Source organism: Neoarius graeffei, chromosome 4 (genome assembly GCF_027579695.1).
Source record: "Neoarius graeffei isolate fNeoGra1 chromosome 4, fNeoGra1.pri, whole genome shotgun sequence".
NCBI lineage: Eukaryota > Metazoa > Chordata > Actinopteri > Siluriformes > Ariidae > Neoarius > Neoarius graeffei.
The window spans coordinates 112130649-112145281 of NC_083572.1; the positions used below are offsets into that span (position 1 = coordinate 112130649).

General features: G+C 41.4%; 1 protein-coding gene across 4 annotated transcripts in view; it reads right to left on the reverse strand.

Annotated features, from left to right (window-relative positions):
* tns2b (tensin 2b) overlaps window positions 1–14633 on the reverse strand; it is a 56469-nt gene that overhangs the window by 16405 nt on the left and 25431 nt on the right. For all 4 annotated transcript variants that reach the window (XM_060920203.1, XM_060920202.1, XM_060920205.1 and 1 more), the window contains 7 exons: window positions 8193–8253; window positions 8037–8112; window positions 7814–7943; window positions 7641–7706; window positions 7436–7549; window positions 1476–2762; window positions 404–497 (listed from right to left, as the gene is read on the reverse strand). In XM_060920203.1, the coding sequence (XP_060776186.1) occupies window positions 404–497; window positions 1476–2762; window positions 7436–7549; window positions 7641–7706; window positions 7814–7943; window positions 8037–8112; window positions 8193–8253 (1828 nt within the window). The remainder of the gene's footprint in view (window positions 1–403; window positions 498–1475; window positions 2763–7435; window positions 7550–7640; window positions 7707–7813; window positions 7944–8036; window positions 8113–8192; window positions 8254–14633) is intronic.

Below are 14633 nucleotides of genomic sequence, written 5' to 3' on the forward strand. Positions count from 1 at the left end.
CAAGGTTTTACACCTTTATTTGTCACATGCACACTTCAAGCACAGTGAAATTCATCCTCTGCATTTAACCCATCTGAAGTAGTGAACACATGCACACACTCAGAGCAGTGGGCAGCCACACCAGAGCACCCGGGGAGCAGTCAGGGGTTCGGTACCTTGCTCAAGGGCACCTCAGCCCAAGGCCGCCCCACGTCAACCTAACTGCATGTCTTTGGACTGTGGGGGAAACCGGAGCACCCGGAGGAAACCCATGCAGACACGGGGAGAACATGCAAACTCCACACAGAAAGGCCCTCGCCGGCCACTGGGTTCGAACCATGCTAACCACTACACCACCATGCCGCCATGGCACAAATGGAGACAAACAAAGGAATATGAAAGAAAACATTAACACTTTATGGACCTTTTTTGGACTTGAAGAGAAGGAGCATTGTTACAATCTTCTTTTGCAGAAATATTATTGGGATTGTTCACTTTTGAATGTTCATCTGAGCCTTCTGCAAAACAAAGAAATCTTGTGTTTATACAGTATATTTGAAACATATGGTTTTATTTTACAATAAATAGTATTATATAGGTCAGGTTCATGGCTTTAAATCTTGCAATGGTCAGTAACTCTCTTATTTTGGCAACCACTTTGTGTGTATCCCTCCAAATTTAATTTCAAGTCTTGGCCATTTCACTCCAAACTTGAAATCATACCAAGACTAAAGCCAATAATAAAAATCTAATAAAACATTAGTGTTTTTAAATGCTAAGACAATAAAAGTTGCAGGATATGGGGTTCTCCTAGATCAGGTTTGAGAACCTGTGGCCTAAACTGAAACTTGAGCAAGGGTGGAAAAATGGACCAAAACTATGCTACCAATGGTAAATCATAAATCAGTGATCCTCAAGCTATGGCCACCCATTATATAGCTCTCCCCCATCAGATCCATGAGGACTTAAGAGTTTAGACAGTTGTGTTACTTTGGTGATTGACACAACTGTCTAAACTTTTGGTGAAGCCTTTGTTTCATGTAGAACATCAGAATGGCATGGGCTTGGCTTCCAAATGGTGCAACAGAAAAGTTGCCCCATGGGTTTAAATGCTGATGAATGGACAGTCATCCATTGCCAGGAGCAAAACTGGTTGGAGTCTCTGGATGGGAGGAAAGGCATTACTTTGTCCCCTGTCAATAAAAGTGACACTAACCAGTCATGGGTAGAAGAGGGCAATAAGCTCTTTCCTCTGAGTGTGATCATCTGTCCTGTGACATAGCATGAGCAAGAAATTGAAAAAAGTTTCAGTAGCTGACTTCACATCTTAGCTCTCATCTTCCCTTGGGGGTAGCTATTGTGTGATAGGTGAGGACTAGCTAATGTATAGGAATTTGCAAAATGACTAAATAGGGAGAAAATTAGGTCAAATATTATATCTGCTGGCTGCAATATTCTGTTTAGTATTGTTTGTTTAATAACGCAATAGGTTATACCTGTGTGGTTGAAATGGATATTGTGCTCTTTTCCAGACATGGGGCTCTGAATGTGTTGTTGGGTAAGACTGGTTCTTTTTGAGGAAGGGGTGTGAGCTAGTGGAGATGAGTTAGGAGACTGAGCCATAGAAGCATAGCCAGGACTGTCTCTAACATGTGGTGGGGAGCAGGGCCAGGGTAGATGAGGGCTGTGGTATCCACTGCTGTGGGGGCTTGGAAATGGACTTGATGAAGGATCTGGTTGGGAATCTGCTCCATAGACTGGATGGTCTTGTTTAGAGATGGAATGGCAATGTCTATGTCCATATCCATAGGATGACATTATGGGTGGCATAACAGCTCTGTGCTGCCAGTAGTCTGAGCCCTGAGATTCCATATCTCCATCTCTTGCCCAGTGCACAGCCCCCTCCCGTCGATATCCAAACCCTGGCTCTCTGTGCCAAGGGAGGCTTTCAAGTTGGTTCACCCTGAGAGACAGATCTCTGTGGGACAGATCCTCCCGCAGTTGCAAGCAGTCCCTGCAGGAACAGGAAGTAGGTGAAGTCGAGCTGAAGCGTAATTCACGGTAAGGACTGGAAGGCAGGGATTGGTGGGAAGAATGAGGTGGTGGAATGTGGGTGTGGTTGTGGGCTAGAGCAGAGTAATGGAACAGAGGGCATGCGTCCCCTGAACAGAATAATCGAGTTTGAACAGGAAGTGTGTGTGCATGGGAAGAACGAGTATGGGTATGGGTGTGTGCTTCTGCTGAGGGGTAAGGGTAACAGGAACGAGTACAGATGTGATGCTGACAATGCCCTCTCTCCCACTGAAAAACAGGCTGAGACCCATATGTCTCACAGACAGGCAGAGTGGAAGTACGAGTACAAGGCAGTGTGTAATGTTTGGGATGGAGTATTTGAGGGGGTGTTTTGGACAAATCAGTGCCCAAATAGGAATGAGGATGGGAATAGGGTCGACCACAGCAAGACCGCTCCACCCGGGGATGAGGGCAATCTCCATCATCTAGTATAGCTGTCTCTCGATCCTTTTGTCTCACATTTGGTTTATCTCTTTCCCCATCCCTCTCTTTGTCCTCCTTTTGGTGAGAATAATGAGATAAAGAAAGTGATGGTCCCTCAAGATCAAAGTGAGTGGAACGGTGACCTGAGCCAGAGCTAAGACAGGGTAACTGACTGGGAATGGAAGAGTTGATGACTGAAGGGTTGTTGGAAGTGGAGCCAGGTACACGGCGCTTCTTCACTTGGGCATATAAACTGCCATCGAGTGGGCCACGAGTGTGACAGATATCTACACAACAAACAGAAACACAGTTAGATAATTTAATTGATGTTCATGTAGAATGGAGTTATATTTACCTAGGCAGCATGATTGGTGTGATGTGTGAATTCTAGTCTGCTGTAAGAGGACAGATCATGGATTAGAGATGTGCATTGGACATACTCACTTCTGCAGACACTACAGACTACTCCCATTCATGTTCAGAGACTCACACCAGTCCCATACACTTTCACAAACACTCAGGGCAGTCCCAATCATTTACACACATAGCCAAACCACTCCTACATATACTGCACTCACTCATGCCTGCTTTTGCAAGTACCTTGGCCATGCCCACCATTCCCAGATACTCTAACACTTCCTTCCTATTCCTACAGATCTGTGACTATTTCTGCTAGTTTTCATAACTACTTAGACCACTCCCACAAACACTCCTGCCTCCCCCCCCACAAATACTCTGACCACTCCCATACATTATCTCACATAGTCTGAGCAAGTCTGCCTATTACATTAGATATCCTGACCACTCCATTCATTACTTCATATACACTGAGCAATCCTGTCCATTGCCTCAGGTACTCTGACCACTCTCATCCATTACCTCAGATACATTTACCACTTCTTGTCCATTATCTCAGATACTCTGACCACTCCTATCCACTGCATCGGACACTGACCACTCCCATCCATTACCTCATATACCCTTATCACTCCCATCCATTATCTCAGATACTCTGACCACTCCTATCCATTGCATCAGACACTGACCACTCCCATCCATTACCTCAGATACTCTGACCACTCCTATCCATTGCATTGGATACCCTGACCACTCCAGACCATTACCTCAGATACTCTGACCACTCCTGTACATTACCACAGATACTCTGACTACTCTCATCCATTACTTCAAATACCACTCCTGTCCATTGCCTCAGGTACCCTGACCACTCCTGTCCATTGCCTCAGATATCCTGACCACTCCTGTCTATTACCTCAGATACCCTGACTACTCCTATCCATTACTTCAGATACTCTGACCACTCTCATCCCTTACTTCAGATACCCTGACTACTTCTGTCCATTGCCTCAGATACCCTGATCAGTCCTGTCCATTGCCTCAGATACCCTGACTACACCTGTTCATTGCCTCAGATACCCTGACTACACCTGTCCATTGCCTCAGATACCCTGACCACTTCTGAATAATTAAGGTACTTTGACCACTCTTGTCAACAGTGTTGTTTTCGTTAACGATGACAAAATGATTTCGTTAATGCACCTTTTTTCATGACTACAACGAGACAGTGACGAGCTAAACATAACTCTTTGATCATGAAAGTATAAGACGTATCTGTTGTTTTCATTGATGAGACGAGACGAGATGAGACGAGACGAAAATGTTAGTGGGTTGGCTATAGGACTATCAGAATGCATGGTGTTTCCTCCAACAACGCGTGCAACCTGTCTGCCAAATGCTGAAAATATCAGCAATGCACTGGATCCGGTCCTTCTTTGGCCACGTCCACCAGGCACAGTCACACACAGTTCATGGACCATGGTGGCGGCAACGCCAGCACAAGAGCTTGGTGGGCGGAAAAGACGCGATGATTTATGGACATACTTTACACATAATCCAGCAGAAAATAAAACGGAATGCCTTGTAGTGGGAGACAGAGGTACATGCTGTGGCTATAAACTATGTGGCAAGAATACGACCAACCTCGAGACATCTAAAGGCTCACCATGCTGCTATTTCTGCGACGGTAAGTTAACATTACAAGAAGTCCTGTTAACAGATTATGCATACGTTTGCTAGCTTTGGTTAATGTCACTCAACAATCAGTCTGTGATGAATTTCCTATGAAGTTTTCCAAAACACCGTGACCTAGAGAAAATGAATGGGACTGCTAGCTTCATGCTAAAGTTGGCTTGGTTAAGCTAACTTAAATTCAATTAACATGTCATGAATAAAACTTGTCCTGCAGGGATCATTGGTGGGACAGCAACTGAATGCTTTGTCATATATTGACCCATATTTACAGGCGGCACGGTGGTGTAGTGGTTAGCGCTGTCGCCTCACAGCAAGAAGGTCCGGGTTCGAGCCCCTTGGCTGGCGAGGGCCTTTCTGTGCGGAGTTTGCATGTCCGCATGGGTTTCCTCCGGGTGCTCCGGTTTCCCCCACAGTCCAAAGACATGCAGGTTAGGTTAACTGGTGACTCTAAATTGAGCGTAGGTGTGAATGTGAGTGTGAATGGTTGTCTGTGTCTATGTGTCAGCCCTGTGATGACCTGGCGACTTGTCCAGGGTGTACCCCGCCTTTCGCCCATAGTCAGCTGGGATAGGCTCCAGCTTGCCTGCGACCCTGTAGAACAGGATAAAGTGGCTAGAGATAATGAGATGAATAATAATGACCCATATTTGAGTTACTGTGAAACATACGGGGGGAAATGTAGCTTTTCAGACCTGTTGCTGTGCCTTAATATGTCTAAATGAGCAGCAGCACACCTGGCTACTCTAATGTTAGCAGCACGTTTAGCCATCATATTTACATTAACGGACAGTGTGGTCATCTTCTAGTTGTGTGTTCATCATGACATGTTTGTGCTCTATCAGCGTATTGCGACATGTTAAACAGAGGCAGAAACACGAGTCTGTGAACAATGGAGTATACACACTAGCAGACATCCCAACCTGCAGAAACTCATTTCAGGGAGGTGTCGTGACGCATGACTTTTTTCCCATCAGCGGGGGGTCACGACACCTTCCTGAAATGAGTTTGGATGTCTGTAAACCGATCAGGATGCTCTTTGTCTAGCATGCGCTACATGAACAGTCTCTCTCGCTCTCCCTCGCGCACTCCGTCATATGCGCGATGCAGACATTAATGTTTCGTGTGCACGCTCTTGCTCGCTTGCTCTAGATTCCGGGAGATATTCTCCAATTTGCGGGCATCAGGGAGCCACTATCAATATGCGGGAGACTCCCGGAACGTCCGGGAGACTTGGGATGTTTGCACTAGACAGTGTTTATGTAGAGAGCATGCACACTTCAATCAATCAATCAATCAATCAATCAATCAATCAATCAATCAATCAATCAATCAATCAATCAATCAATCAATCAATCAATCAATCTTTTGTTTCACTTACATATAAACATATAATAGACTACACGAGTCTGCAAATAGCACACTGCTAATCAAGGCAGACTCATGTTTACAAAGAAAAAAAATTATATGAATAATACTTAAATATGTATGAAAAAGATAATAAAACATACTTGACAAATTAACAACTATTTGGTAACAAAAAGAAAAAGAGGAGACAATACTTGTTATTCGATATAAAGGCACAGTAATATATCATTCAATAACATTGAAAAAATATATAGAGAGAGGTATACTTGTCATACTGATAATAATAATTCATGCATGGTATTAAATAATATTTAAAGTTAAAATTAAGATAAATAAATAAATATATATATAGAAATCAAGTTGTGTAGAAAGAAAGAGTTTGGAGATGTCAACATCATATCCATATCTACTTAAATCAGAAAAAAGGTGGTGTCTGACTTTTTTCTTGAACGACAATTTAGATGAAGATCTTATAGAAGTTAGAATCTGGTTCCATACCCTAACACCAACACGGGAAAATGAGTTCTTTTGTAGATTTGTATGAGAATACTGAGTATATAAGTTCTTGGAGTAAGATGACCTAGTGTTATAAGAATGGATACTAGAAATAGAAGAAAATAATTTACAAATGTTTGAGGGTGCACTTTGATTAACAACGTCATACATTAATTTAGAAATACATTCATAGAAAAGAAGATTTACTGGTAAAATATTGGTTTTGGAAAACAATGGAAGGGCACTTTCTCTATTATCAACAAAATGGATTAATCTTAAAGCTCATTTTTGTAGGATTAATACTTTATTTATATGAGTTTTACAAGCCTGTCCCCAAGAACTAAGACCATATGTTAAATAAGGTTGAATCAGAGAGCGATATAATGTCATAAGGGTATGTAGTGGAATAAAATGTCTAAGCTTGGCCAAAAGGCCGACAACCTTGCTTATTTTGTTGCAAATAAAATCAATTTGAGGCTTCCAAGAAAGATTGTCATCAATTATTAAACCAAAATATTTGACATACTTTTTATGTTCAAGTGAAACAAGTTTGTTCTGAGACACTGTTTTGAGAGTATGTTATGCACAACCTGTCAACCTCGATTACAATTTCCTATCTCTGTATTGGTCTAATTTAATGTTTTAAAGTAATTATTTTTTCGACTAAAATGAATGACTAAAACCCTTTTAGTTTTTGTCAACTAAAACTAGACCAAAACTGTCAAGGATGGAATTGACTAAAATGTGACTAAAACTAATAAGCATTTCGTCCAAAAGACTAAAACTAAATCAAAAATGGCTGCCAAAAACAACACTGCTTGTCAATTACTTTAGATATTCTGGCCATTACCACCCATTATCTCAGATACTCTGACCACTCATGCCTGTTACCTCAGATGTTCAGACCACTTACACAGATACTCTGACCACTCCCTCCCACATTTGCATTTACCCTGACCAATGCCACCTGCTCCCAGACACACTCTTCCAATCCTGTCTTCACATGTTTAATGTGTGTATAAAGCAAGTGTATATTGCATGTGTCTACCCTCAATACTGTCCTCATGGTGAAGATTAAAATTTTCATACGAGTCCCAGCGCACTACAGGATCTGTGCAGCAGATATCTGGACTCCCCCCAGGGTCCTTCTGAACCTCCTCTCCTGAACACACAGACTTCAGTTAAAGGAGATAAGGTTTAACCAGTGACAGGAATGATGGATGATATTGGTGATGAAATGACAGACTCCGTACCTCTCTTTTGCTCTGGACTTGTGGAAAACACAAGCTCTACTGTAGCATCGGCTGGATAGCGTTTATCTAAAGCAATAATGACATAAATAACATCACACAAATGCAATGTGTGCATGTGTGGGTTTTTTTGTTGTTATTTTAACTTCTATACTTCTGTGTGTGTAAATACACACCTGTGCATGCATGGTCCAGTTCTTTTTTCCCAAACCAAAGTTGTGATCCATGAACTGTACATGTATGAAACTGCACTCTAAACACACACTCTCGTTCACACACACCTGAGCGCCGATGATAACACTTCACCTAGAGATGAGAAGATAGAACTTACAGCTTTTTAATTTTATGACTTATAATGAGGTTATACTCTGTATGGGGGTATGGTCCATCATATTGTACCATAATATCCCCCTTCAACAGTAGAGCCGGTTCTATTTTGATGCACAACATTCGGTTCCTGTGGCCGTTGGTTTCACTGCAACAAACACAAAAAAGTTTAGTCCTTCAATACATATAATCATCACTGATCTGCCATAATGAAGCCAGGAGACTCACTATATTCCTGAGGTGTAGACCAGTTTCAGAGACTGATAGATCTTCAGGAATGGTGTGTAAGCTGAGAGAGGGAAATTTACAACCATGCTCAAAACATTAATACAATAACACATAGCATTTTACAGGATGCTATGTCAAAATTGATATTTTATCGTAATAAATGATATAAAGGTACACAAACAATATATGCTCAGATTTTATCCTGTAGGTGGCAGACATGACATGACTGACACCAATGACACATGATACTATTGATATTTATTTTAAGAAATTTAAAAATATCTATATTTTCAAAATTAATAATTAATTCAGGAAATGTAAGAAAAAAATGGTTCAAGAAATGTAAAATGTTTCAGAAATGAATAGATTAAACAACAAAAGGCATAATAATAAATTATGAATTTATTAGTAAATATATTATTTGTAGCTATACATACACATTAAAATTATATACAGTGGTGCTTGAAAGTTTGTGAACCCTTTAGAATTTTCTCTATTTCTGCATAAATATGACCTAAAGCATCATCAGATTTTCACACAAGTCCTAAAAGTAGATAAAGAGAACCCAGTTAAACAAATGAGACAAAAATATTATACTTGGTCATTTATTTATTGAGGAAAATGATCCAATATTACATATCTGTGAGTGGCAAAAGTATGTGAACCTCTAGGATTAGCAGTAAATTTAAAGGTGGAATTAGAGTCAGGTGTTTTCAATCAATGGGATGACAATCAGGTGTGAGTGGGCACCCTGTTTTATTTAAAGAACAGGGATCTATCAAAATCTGATCTTCACAACACATGTTTGTGGAAGTGTATCATGGCATGAACAAAGGAGATTTCTGAGGACCTCAGAAAAAGCGTTGTTGATGCTCATCAGGCTGGAAAAGGTTACAAAACCATCTCTAAAGAGTTTGGACTCCACCAATCTACAGTCAGACAGATTGTGTACAAATGGAGGAAATACAAGACCATTGTTACCCTCCCCAGGAGAGGTCGACCAGCAAAGATCACTCCAAGAGCAAGGCGTGTAATATTTGGTGAGGTCACAAAAGACCCCAGGGTAACTTCTAAGCAACTGAAGGCCTCTCTCACATTGGCTAATGTTAAGGCTCATGAGTCCACCATCAGGAGAACACTGAACAACAATGGTGCGCATGGCAGGGTTGCAAGGGGAAAGCCACTGCTCTCTAAAAAGAACATTGCTGCTTGTCTGCAGTTTGCAAAAGATCATGTGGACAAGCCAGAAGGTTATTGGAAAAATGTTTTGTGGACGGATGAGACCGAAATAGAACTTTTTGGTTTAAATGAGAAGCATTATGTTTGGAGAAAGGAAAGCACTGCATTCCAGCATCAGAACCTTATCCCATCTGTGAAACATGGTGGTGGCAGTATCATGGTTTGGGCCTGTTTTACTGCATCTGGGCCAGGACGGCTTGCCATCATTGATGGAACAATGAATTCTGAATTATACCAGCGAATTCTAAAGGAAAATGTCAGGACATCTGTCCATGAACTGAATCTCAAGAGAAGGTGGGTCATGCAGCAAGACAACAACCCTAAGCACACAAGTCGTTCTACCAAAGAATGGTTAAAGAGGGATAAAGTTAATGTTTTGGAATGGCCAAGTCAAAGTCCTGACCTTAATCCAATGGAAATGTTGTGGAAGGACCTGAAGCGAGCAGTTCATGTGAGGAAACCCATCAACATCCCAGAGTTGAAGCTGTTCTGTACGGAGGAACGGGCTAAAATTCCTCCAAGCCAGTGTGCAGGACTGATCAACAGTTACCACAAACGTTTAGTTGCAGTTATTGCTGCACAAGGGGGTCACACCAGATACTGAAAGCAAAGGTTCACATACTTTTGCCACTCACAGATATGTAATATTGGATCATTTTCCTCAATAAATAAATGACCAAGTATAATATTTTTGTCTCATTTGTTTAACTGGGTTCTCTTTATCTACTTTTAGGACTTGTGTGAAAATCTGATGATGTTTTTGGTCATATTTATGCAGAAATATAGAAAATTCTAAAGGGTTCACAAACTTTCAAGCACCACTGTATATTGGAAATGATATGTTCAGTAGGAATTCTACAGTGGTGCTTGAAAGTTTGTGAACCCTTTAGAATTTTCTATATTTCTGCATAAATATGACCGAAAACATCATCAGATTTTCACACAAGTCCTAAAAGTAGATAAAGAGAACCCAGTTAAACAAATGAGACAAAAATAGTATACTTGGTCATTTATTTACTGAAGAAAATGATCCAATATTACATACAGTGCCTTGCAAAAGTATTCATACCTCTTGAACTTTTTCACATTTTTCCACCTTACAACCATGAACTTAAAAGTTTTTTACTGAGATTTTATGTGATAGACCAACACAGAGTAGCACATAATTGTGAAGTGAAACGAAAATGATAAATGGTCTTCAAAATTTTAAACAAATAAAAATCTGAAAAATGTGGTGTGCATTAGTATTCAGCCCCCTGTACTCTGATACCTCTAAATACAATCCAGTGCAATCAGTTGCCTTCAGAAGTCATCTACGGCAGTGATTCTCAAACTGTGGTACGCGTACCACTAGTGGTACGCGGGCTCCATTCTAGTGGTACGCCAAAGAATCACTTAATTAAATATAAATAAAATTTAAAAAAATAAAATAAAACATGAAATACTATCCATAATATCCGAATGGATGAAAATATCTTATCAACCGATGACAAGAAAATGAAAGGAGATACAAGTTAAGTTAATAATTTTAAAAAGTTTGCAAGTGCTTCTGGGTAGCCATACGTAGCGTACGTACGCATTCCCGCCGGTTCTGCTGACAGACGGTTATCCGCCATTGGTAGACTAGGCTGTGATGGGAAAAGGTGGAGGTGGCTTTGCTAATTATGACGAGTAGGACAAAATTACTGTCGTGGCTTAAATCCGCGAATGGGAGCATGGATCAGGAGAGAGGGAGAACTGAAGAGGACGTGTGTGAGCCGAGCACGGATGCTAACGACAGTGGCAAAAACAACCCCAGAACTGCTAGCAAACGGCAGAAACCAGTAAGGAGGAAGTATGACGAAAAATACATAAAACTGGGATTCATTTGGAGCGGGACAGAGGAGCTGCCCAGGCCGCAGTGTGTTGTATGCGGGGACGTTCTGAGCAATGAGTCCATGAAACCATCGCATCTCAAACAGCATCTTACAACCAAACATACAGCACTAAAGGACAAACCAATGGATTTTTTTTTACAAAAACGTGATGAACTGAAGCAGTCCAAGTCCACCATTCTGTCCTATGGTACACCCGTAGCCAAAGCACAGGAAGCTTCATATCGTGCCAGCCTCCTGATCACCAGAGCCGGTGAGCCGCACACAATCGGGGAACTGCTGTGTTTGCCATTAGCCAGAGAGATGACACGTATCATGTGTGGAGAGAAAGCTGCCAGAGAGTTAAACTTGGTGCTGCTTTCAAATGACACCGTGTCAAGGAGAATAAACGACATGGCTGACGATGTTAAAAAGACACTGATTGAGCGCATTAAGAACAGTAGATATTTTACCAGTCAGCTTGATGAGAATACAGATGTTGCAGATTTGGCCAATTTATTTGATTCATTATTTAAGGACAGTGTTTTATTTTCCTATATTTAAACACAGTGTTACTGTTCAAAGTACTGTGTGTAATGTTACAGTGGCCAACAATATTAAATATACTTGCTAAATAAAACCTCCGCCTTGTTTTTAATGAATACTTAGGCCTACTACGCTACTGTATTTTAATGTTGGTCATTATGGTGGTACTTGGAGAGCCAAGTATTTTCTGAGGTGGTACTTGGTGAAAAAAGTTTGAGAACCACTGATCTACGGTAATTAGTTAATAGAGTCCTACTGTGTGTAATTTACTCTCAGCATAAACACACTTGTTCTGTGAAGGCCTCAGTGGTTTGTTAGAGAACACTGAAGAACAAACAGCATCATGAAGACCAAAGAACTCACCAGACAGGTCAGGGATAAAGTTCTGGAGAAGTTTAAAGCAGGGTTAGGTAATAAAAAAAATCCCAACCTCTGAGCATCTCAAGAAGCACTGTTCAATCCGTTATTCAAAAATGGAAAAAGTGTGGCACAACTGCAAACCTACCAAGACATGGCCGTCCACCTAAACTGACAGAGTGAGCAAGGAGAGCACTGGTCAGAGAAGCAGCCAAGAGGCCCATGATCACTCTGGAGGAGCTGCAGAAATCCACAGCTCAGGTGGGAGAATCTGTGCACAGGACAACTAGAAGTCGTACACTCCACAAATCTGGCCTTTTTGGAAGAGTGGCAAAAAGAAAGCCATTGTTGAAAGACAGGCATAAGAAGCCATGTAGGGGACACAGCAAACATGTGGAAGAAGGTGCTTTGGTCAGATGAGACCAAAGTTGAACTTTTTGGCCTAAATGCAAAGCACTATGTGTGGCAGAAAACTAACACTGCTCATCACCCTGCACACACCATCCCCACTGTGAAACATGGTGGTGGCAGCATCATGCTATGGGGATGCTTTTCTTCAGCAGGGACAGGGAAGCTGGTCAGAGTTGATGGGAAGATGGATGGAGCTAAATACAGGGCAATCCTGGAAGAAAACCTGTTGGAGGCTGCAAAAGGCTTGAGACTGGGAAGGAGATTCACCTTCCAGCAAGACAATGACCCTAAACATACAGCCAGAGCTACAATGGAATGGTTTAGATCAAAGAATATTCATGTGTTAGAATGGCCCAGTCAAAGTCCAGACCTAAATCCCATTGAGCATCTGTGGCAAGACTTGAAAATTGCTGTTCACAGATGCTCTCCATCCAATCTGGCTGAGCTTGAGCTATTTTGCAAAGAAGAATGGGCAAAAATTTCAGTGTCTAGATGTGCAAAGCTGGTAGAGACATACCACAAAAGACTTGCAGCTGTAATTGCAGCAAAAGGTGGCTGTACAAAGTATTGATACAGGGGGGCTGAATACTAATACATATCACAGTTTTCAGATTTTTATTTGTTTAAAATGTTGAAGACCATTTATCATTTTCGTTTCACTTCACAATTATGTGCTACTCTGTGTTGGTCTATCACATAAAATCTCAATAAAAAACTTTTAAGTTCGTGGTTGTAAGGTGGAAAAATTTGAAAAAGTTCAAGGGGTATGAATACTTTTGCAAGGCACTGTATCTGTGAATGGCAAAAGTATGTGAAACTCTAGGATTAGCAGTTAATTTAAAGGTGAAATTAGAGTCAGATGTTTTCAATCAATGGGATGACAATCAGGTGTGAGTGGGCACCCTGTTTTATTTAAAGAACAGGGATCTATCAAAGTCTGATCTTCATAACACATGTTTGTGGAAGTGTATCATGGCACGAACAAAGGAGATTTCTGAGGACCTCAGAAAAAGCATTGTTGATGCTCATCAGGCTGGAAAAGGTTACAAAACCATCTCTTACAGTAAGAGTTTGGACTCCACCAATCCACAGTCAGACAGATTTTGTACAAATGGAGGAAATTCAAGACCATTGTTACCCTCTCCAGGAGTGGTCGGCCAACAAAGATCACTCCAAGAGCAAGGCGTGTAATAGTTGGCGAGGCCACAAAGGACCCCAGGGTAAATTCTCTCAACTGAAGGCCTCTCTCACATTGGCTAATGTTAATGTTCATGAGTCCACCATCAGGAGAACACTGAACAACAATGGTGTGCATGGCAGGGTTGCAAGGAGAAAGCCACTGCTCTCCAAAAAGAACATTGCTGCTCATCTGCAGTTTGCTAAAGATCAGGTGGACAAGCCAGAAGGCTATTGGAAAAATGTTTTGTGGACGGATGAGACCAAAATAGAACTTTTTGGTTTAAATGAGAAGCGTTATGTTTGGAGAAAGGAAAACACTGCATTCCGGCATAAGAACCTTATCCCATCTGTGAAACATGGTGGTGGTAGTATCATGGTTTGGGCCTGTTTTGCTGCATCTGGGCCAGGATGGCTTGCTGTCATTGGTGGAACAATGAATTCTGAATTATACCAGCGAATTCTAAAGGAAAATGTCAGGACATCTGTCCATGAACTGAATCTCAAGAGAAGGTGGGTCATGTAGCAAGACAACGACCCTAAGCACACAAGTCGTTCTACCAAAGAATGGTTAAAGAAGAATAAAGTTAATGTTTTGGAATGGCCAAGTCAAAGTCCTGACCTTAATCCAATGGAAATGTTGTGGAAGGACCTGAAACGAGCAGTTCGTGTGAGGAAACCCACCAACATCCCAGAGTTGAAGCTGTTCTGTACGGAGGAACGGGCTAAAACTCCTCCAAGCCGGTGTGCAGGACTGATCAACAGTTACCGCAAACGTTTAGTTGCAGTTATTGCTGCACAAGGGGGTCACACCAGATACTGAAAGCAAAGGGTCACATACTTTTGCCACTCACAGATA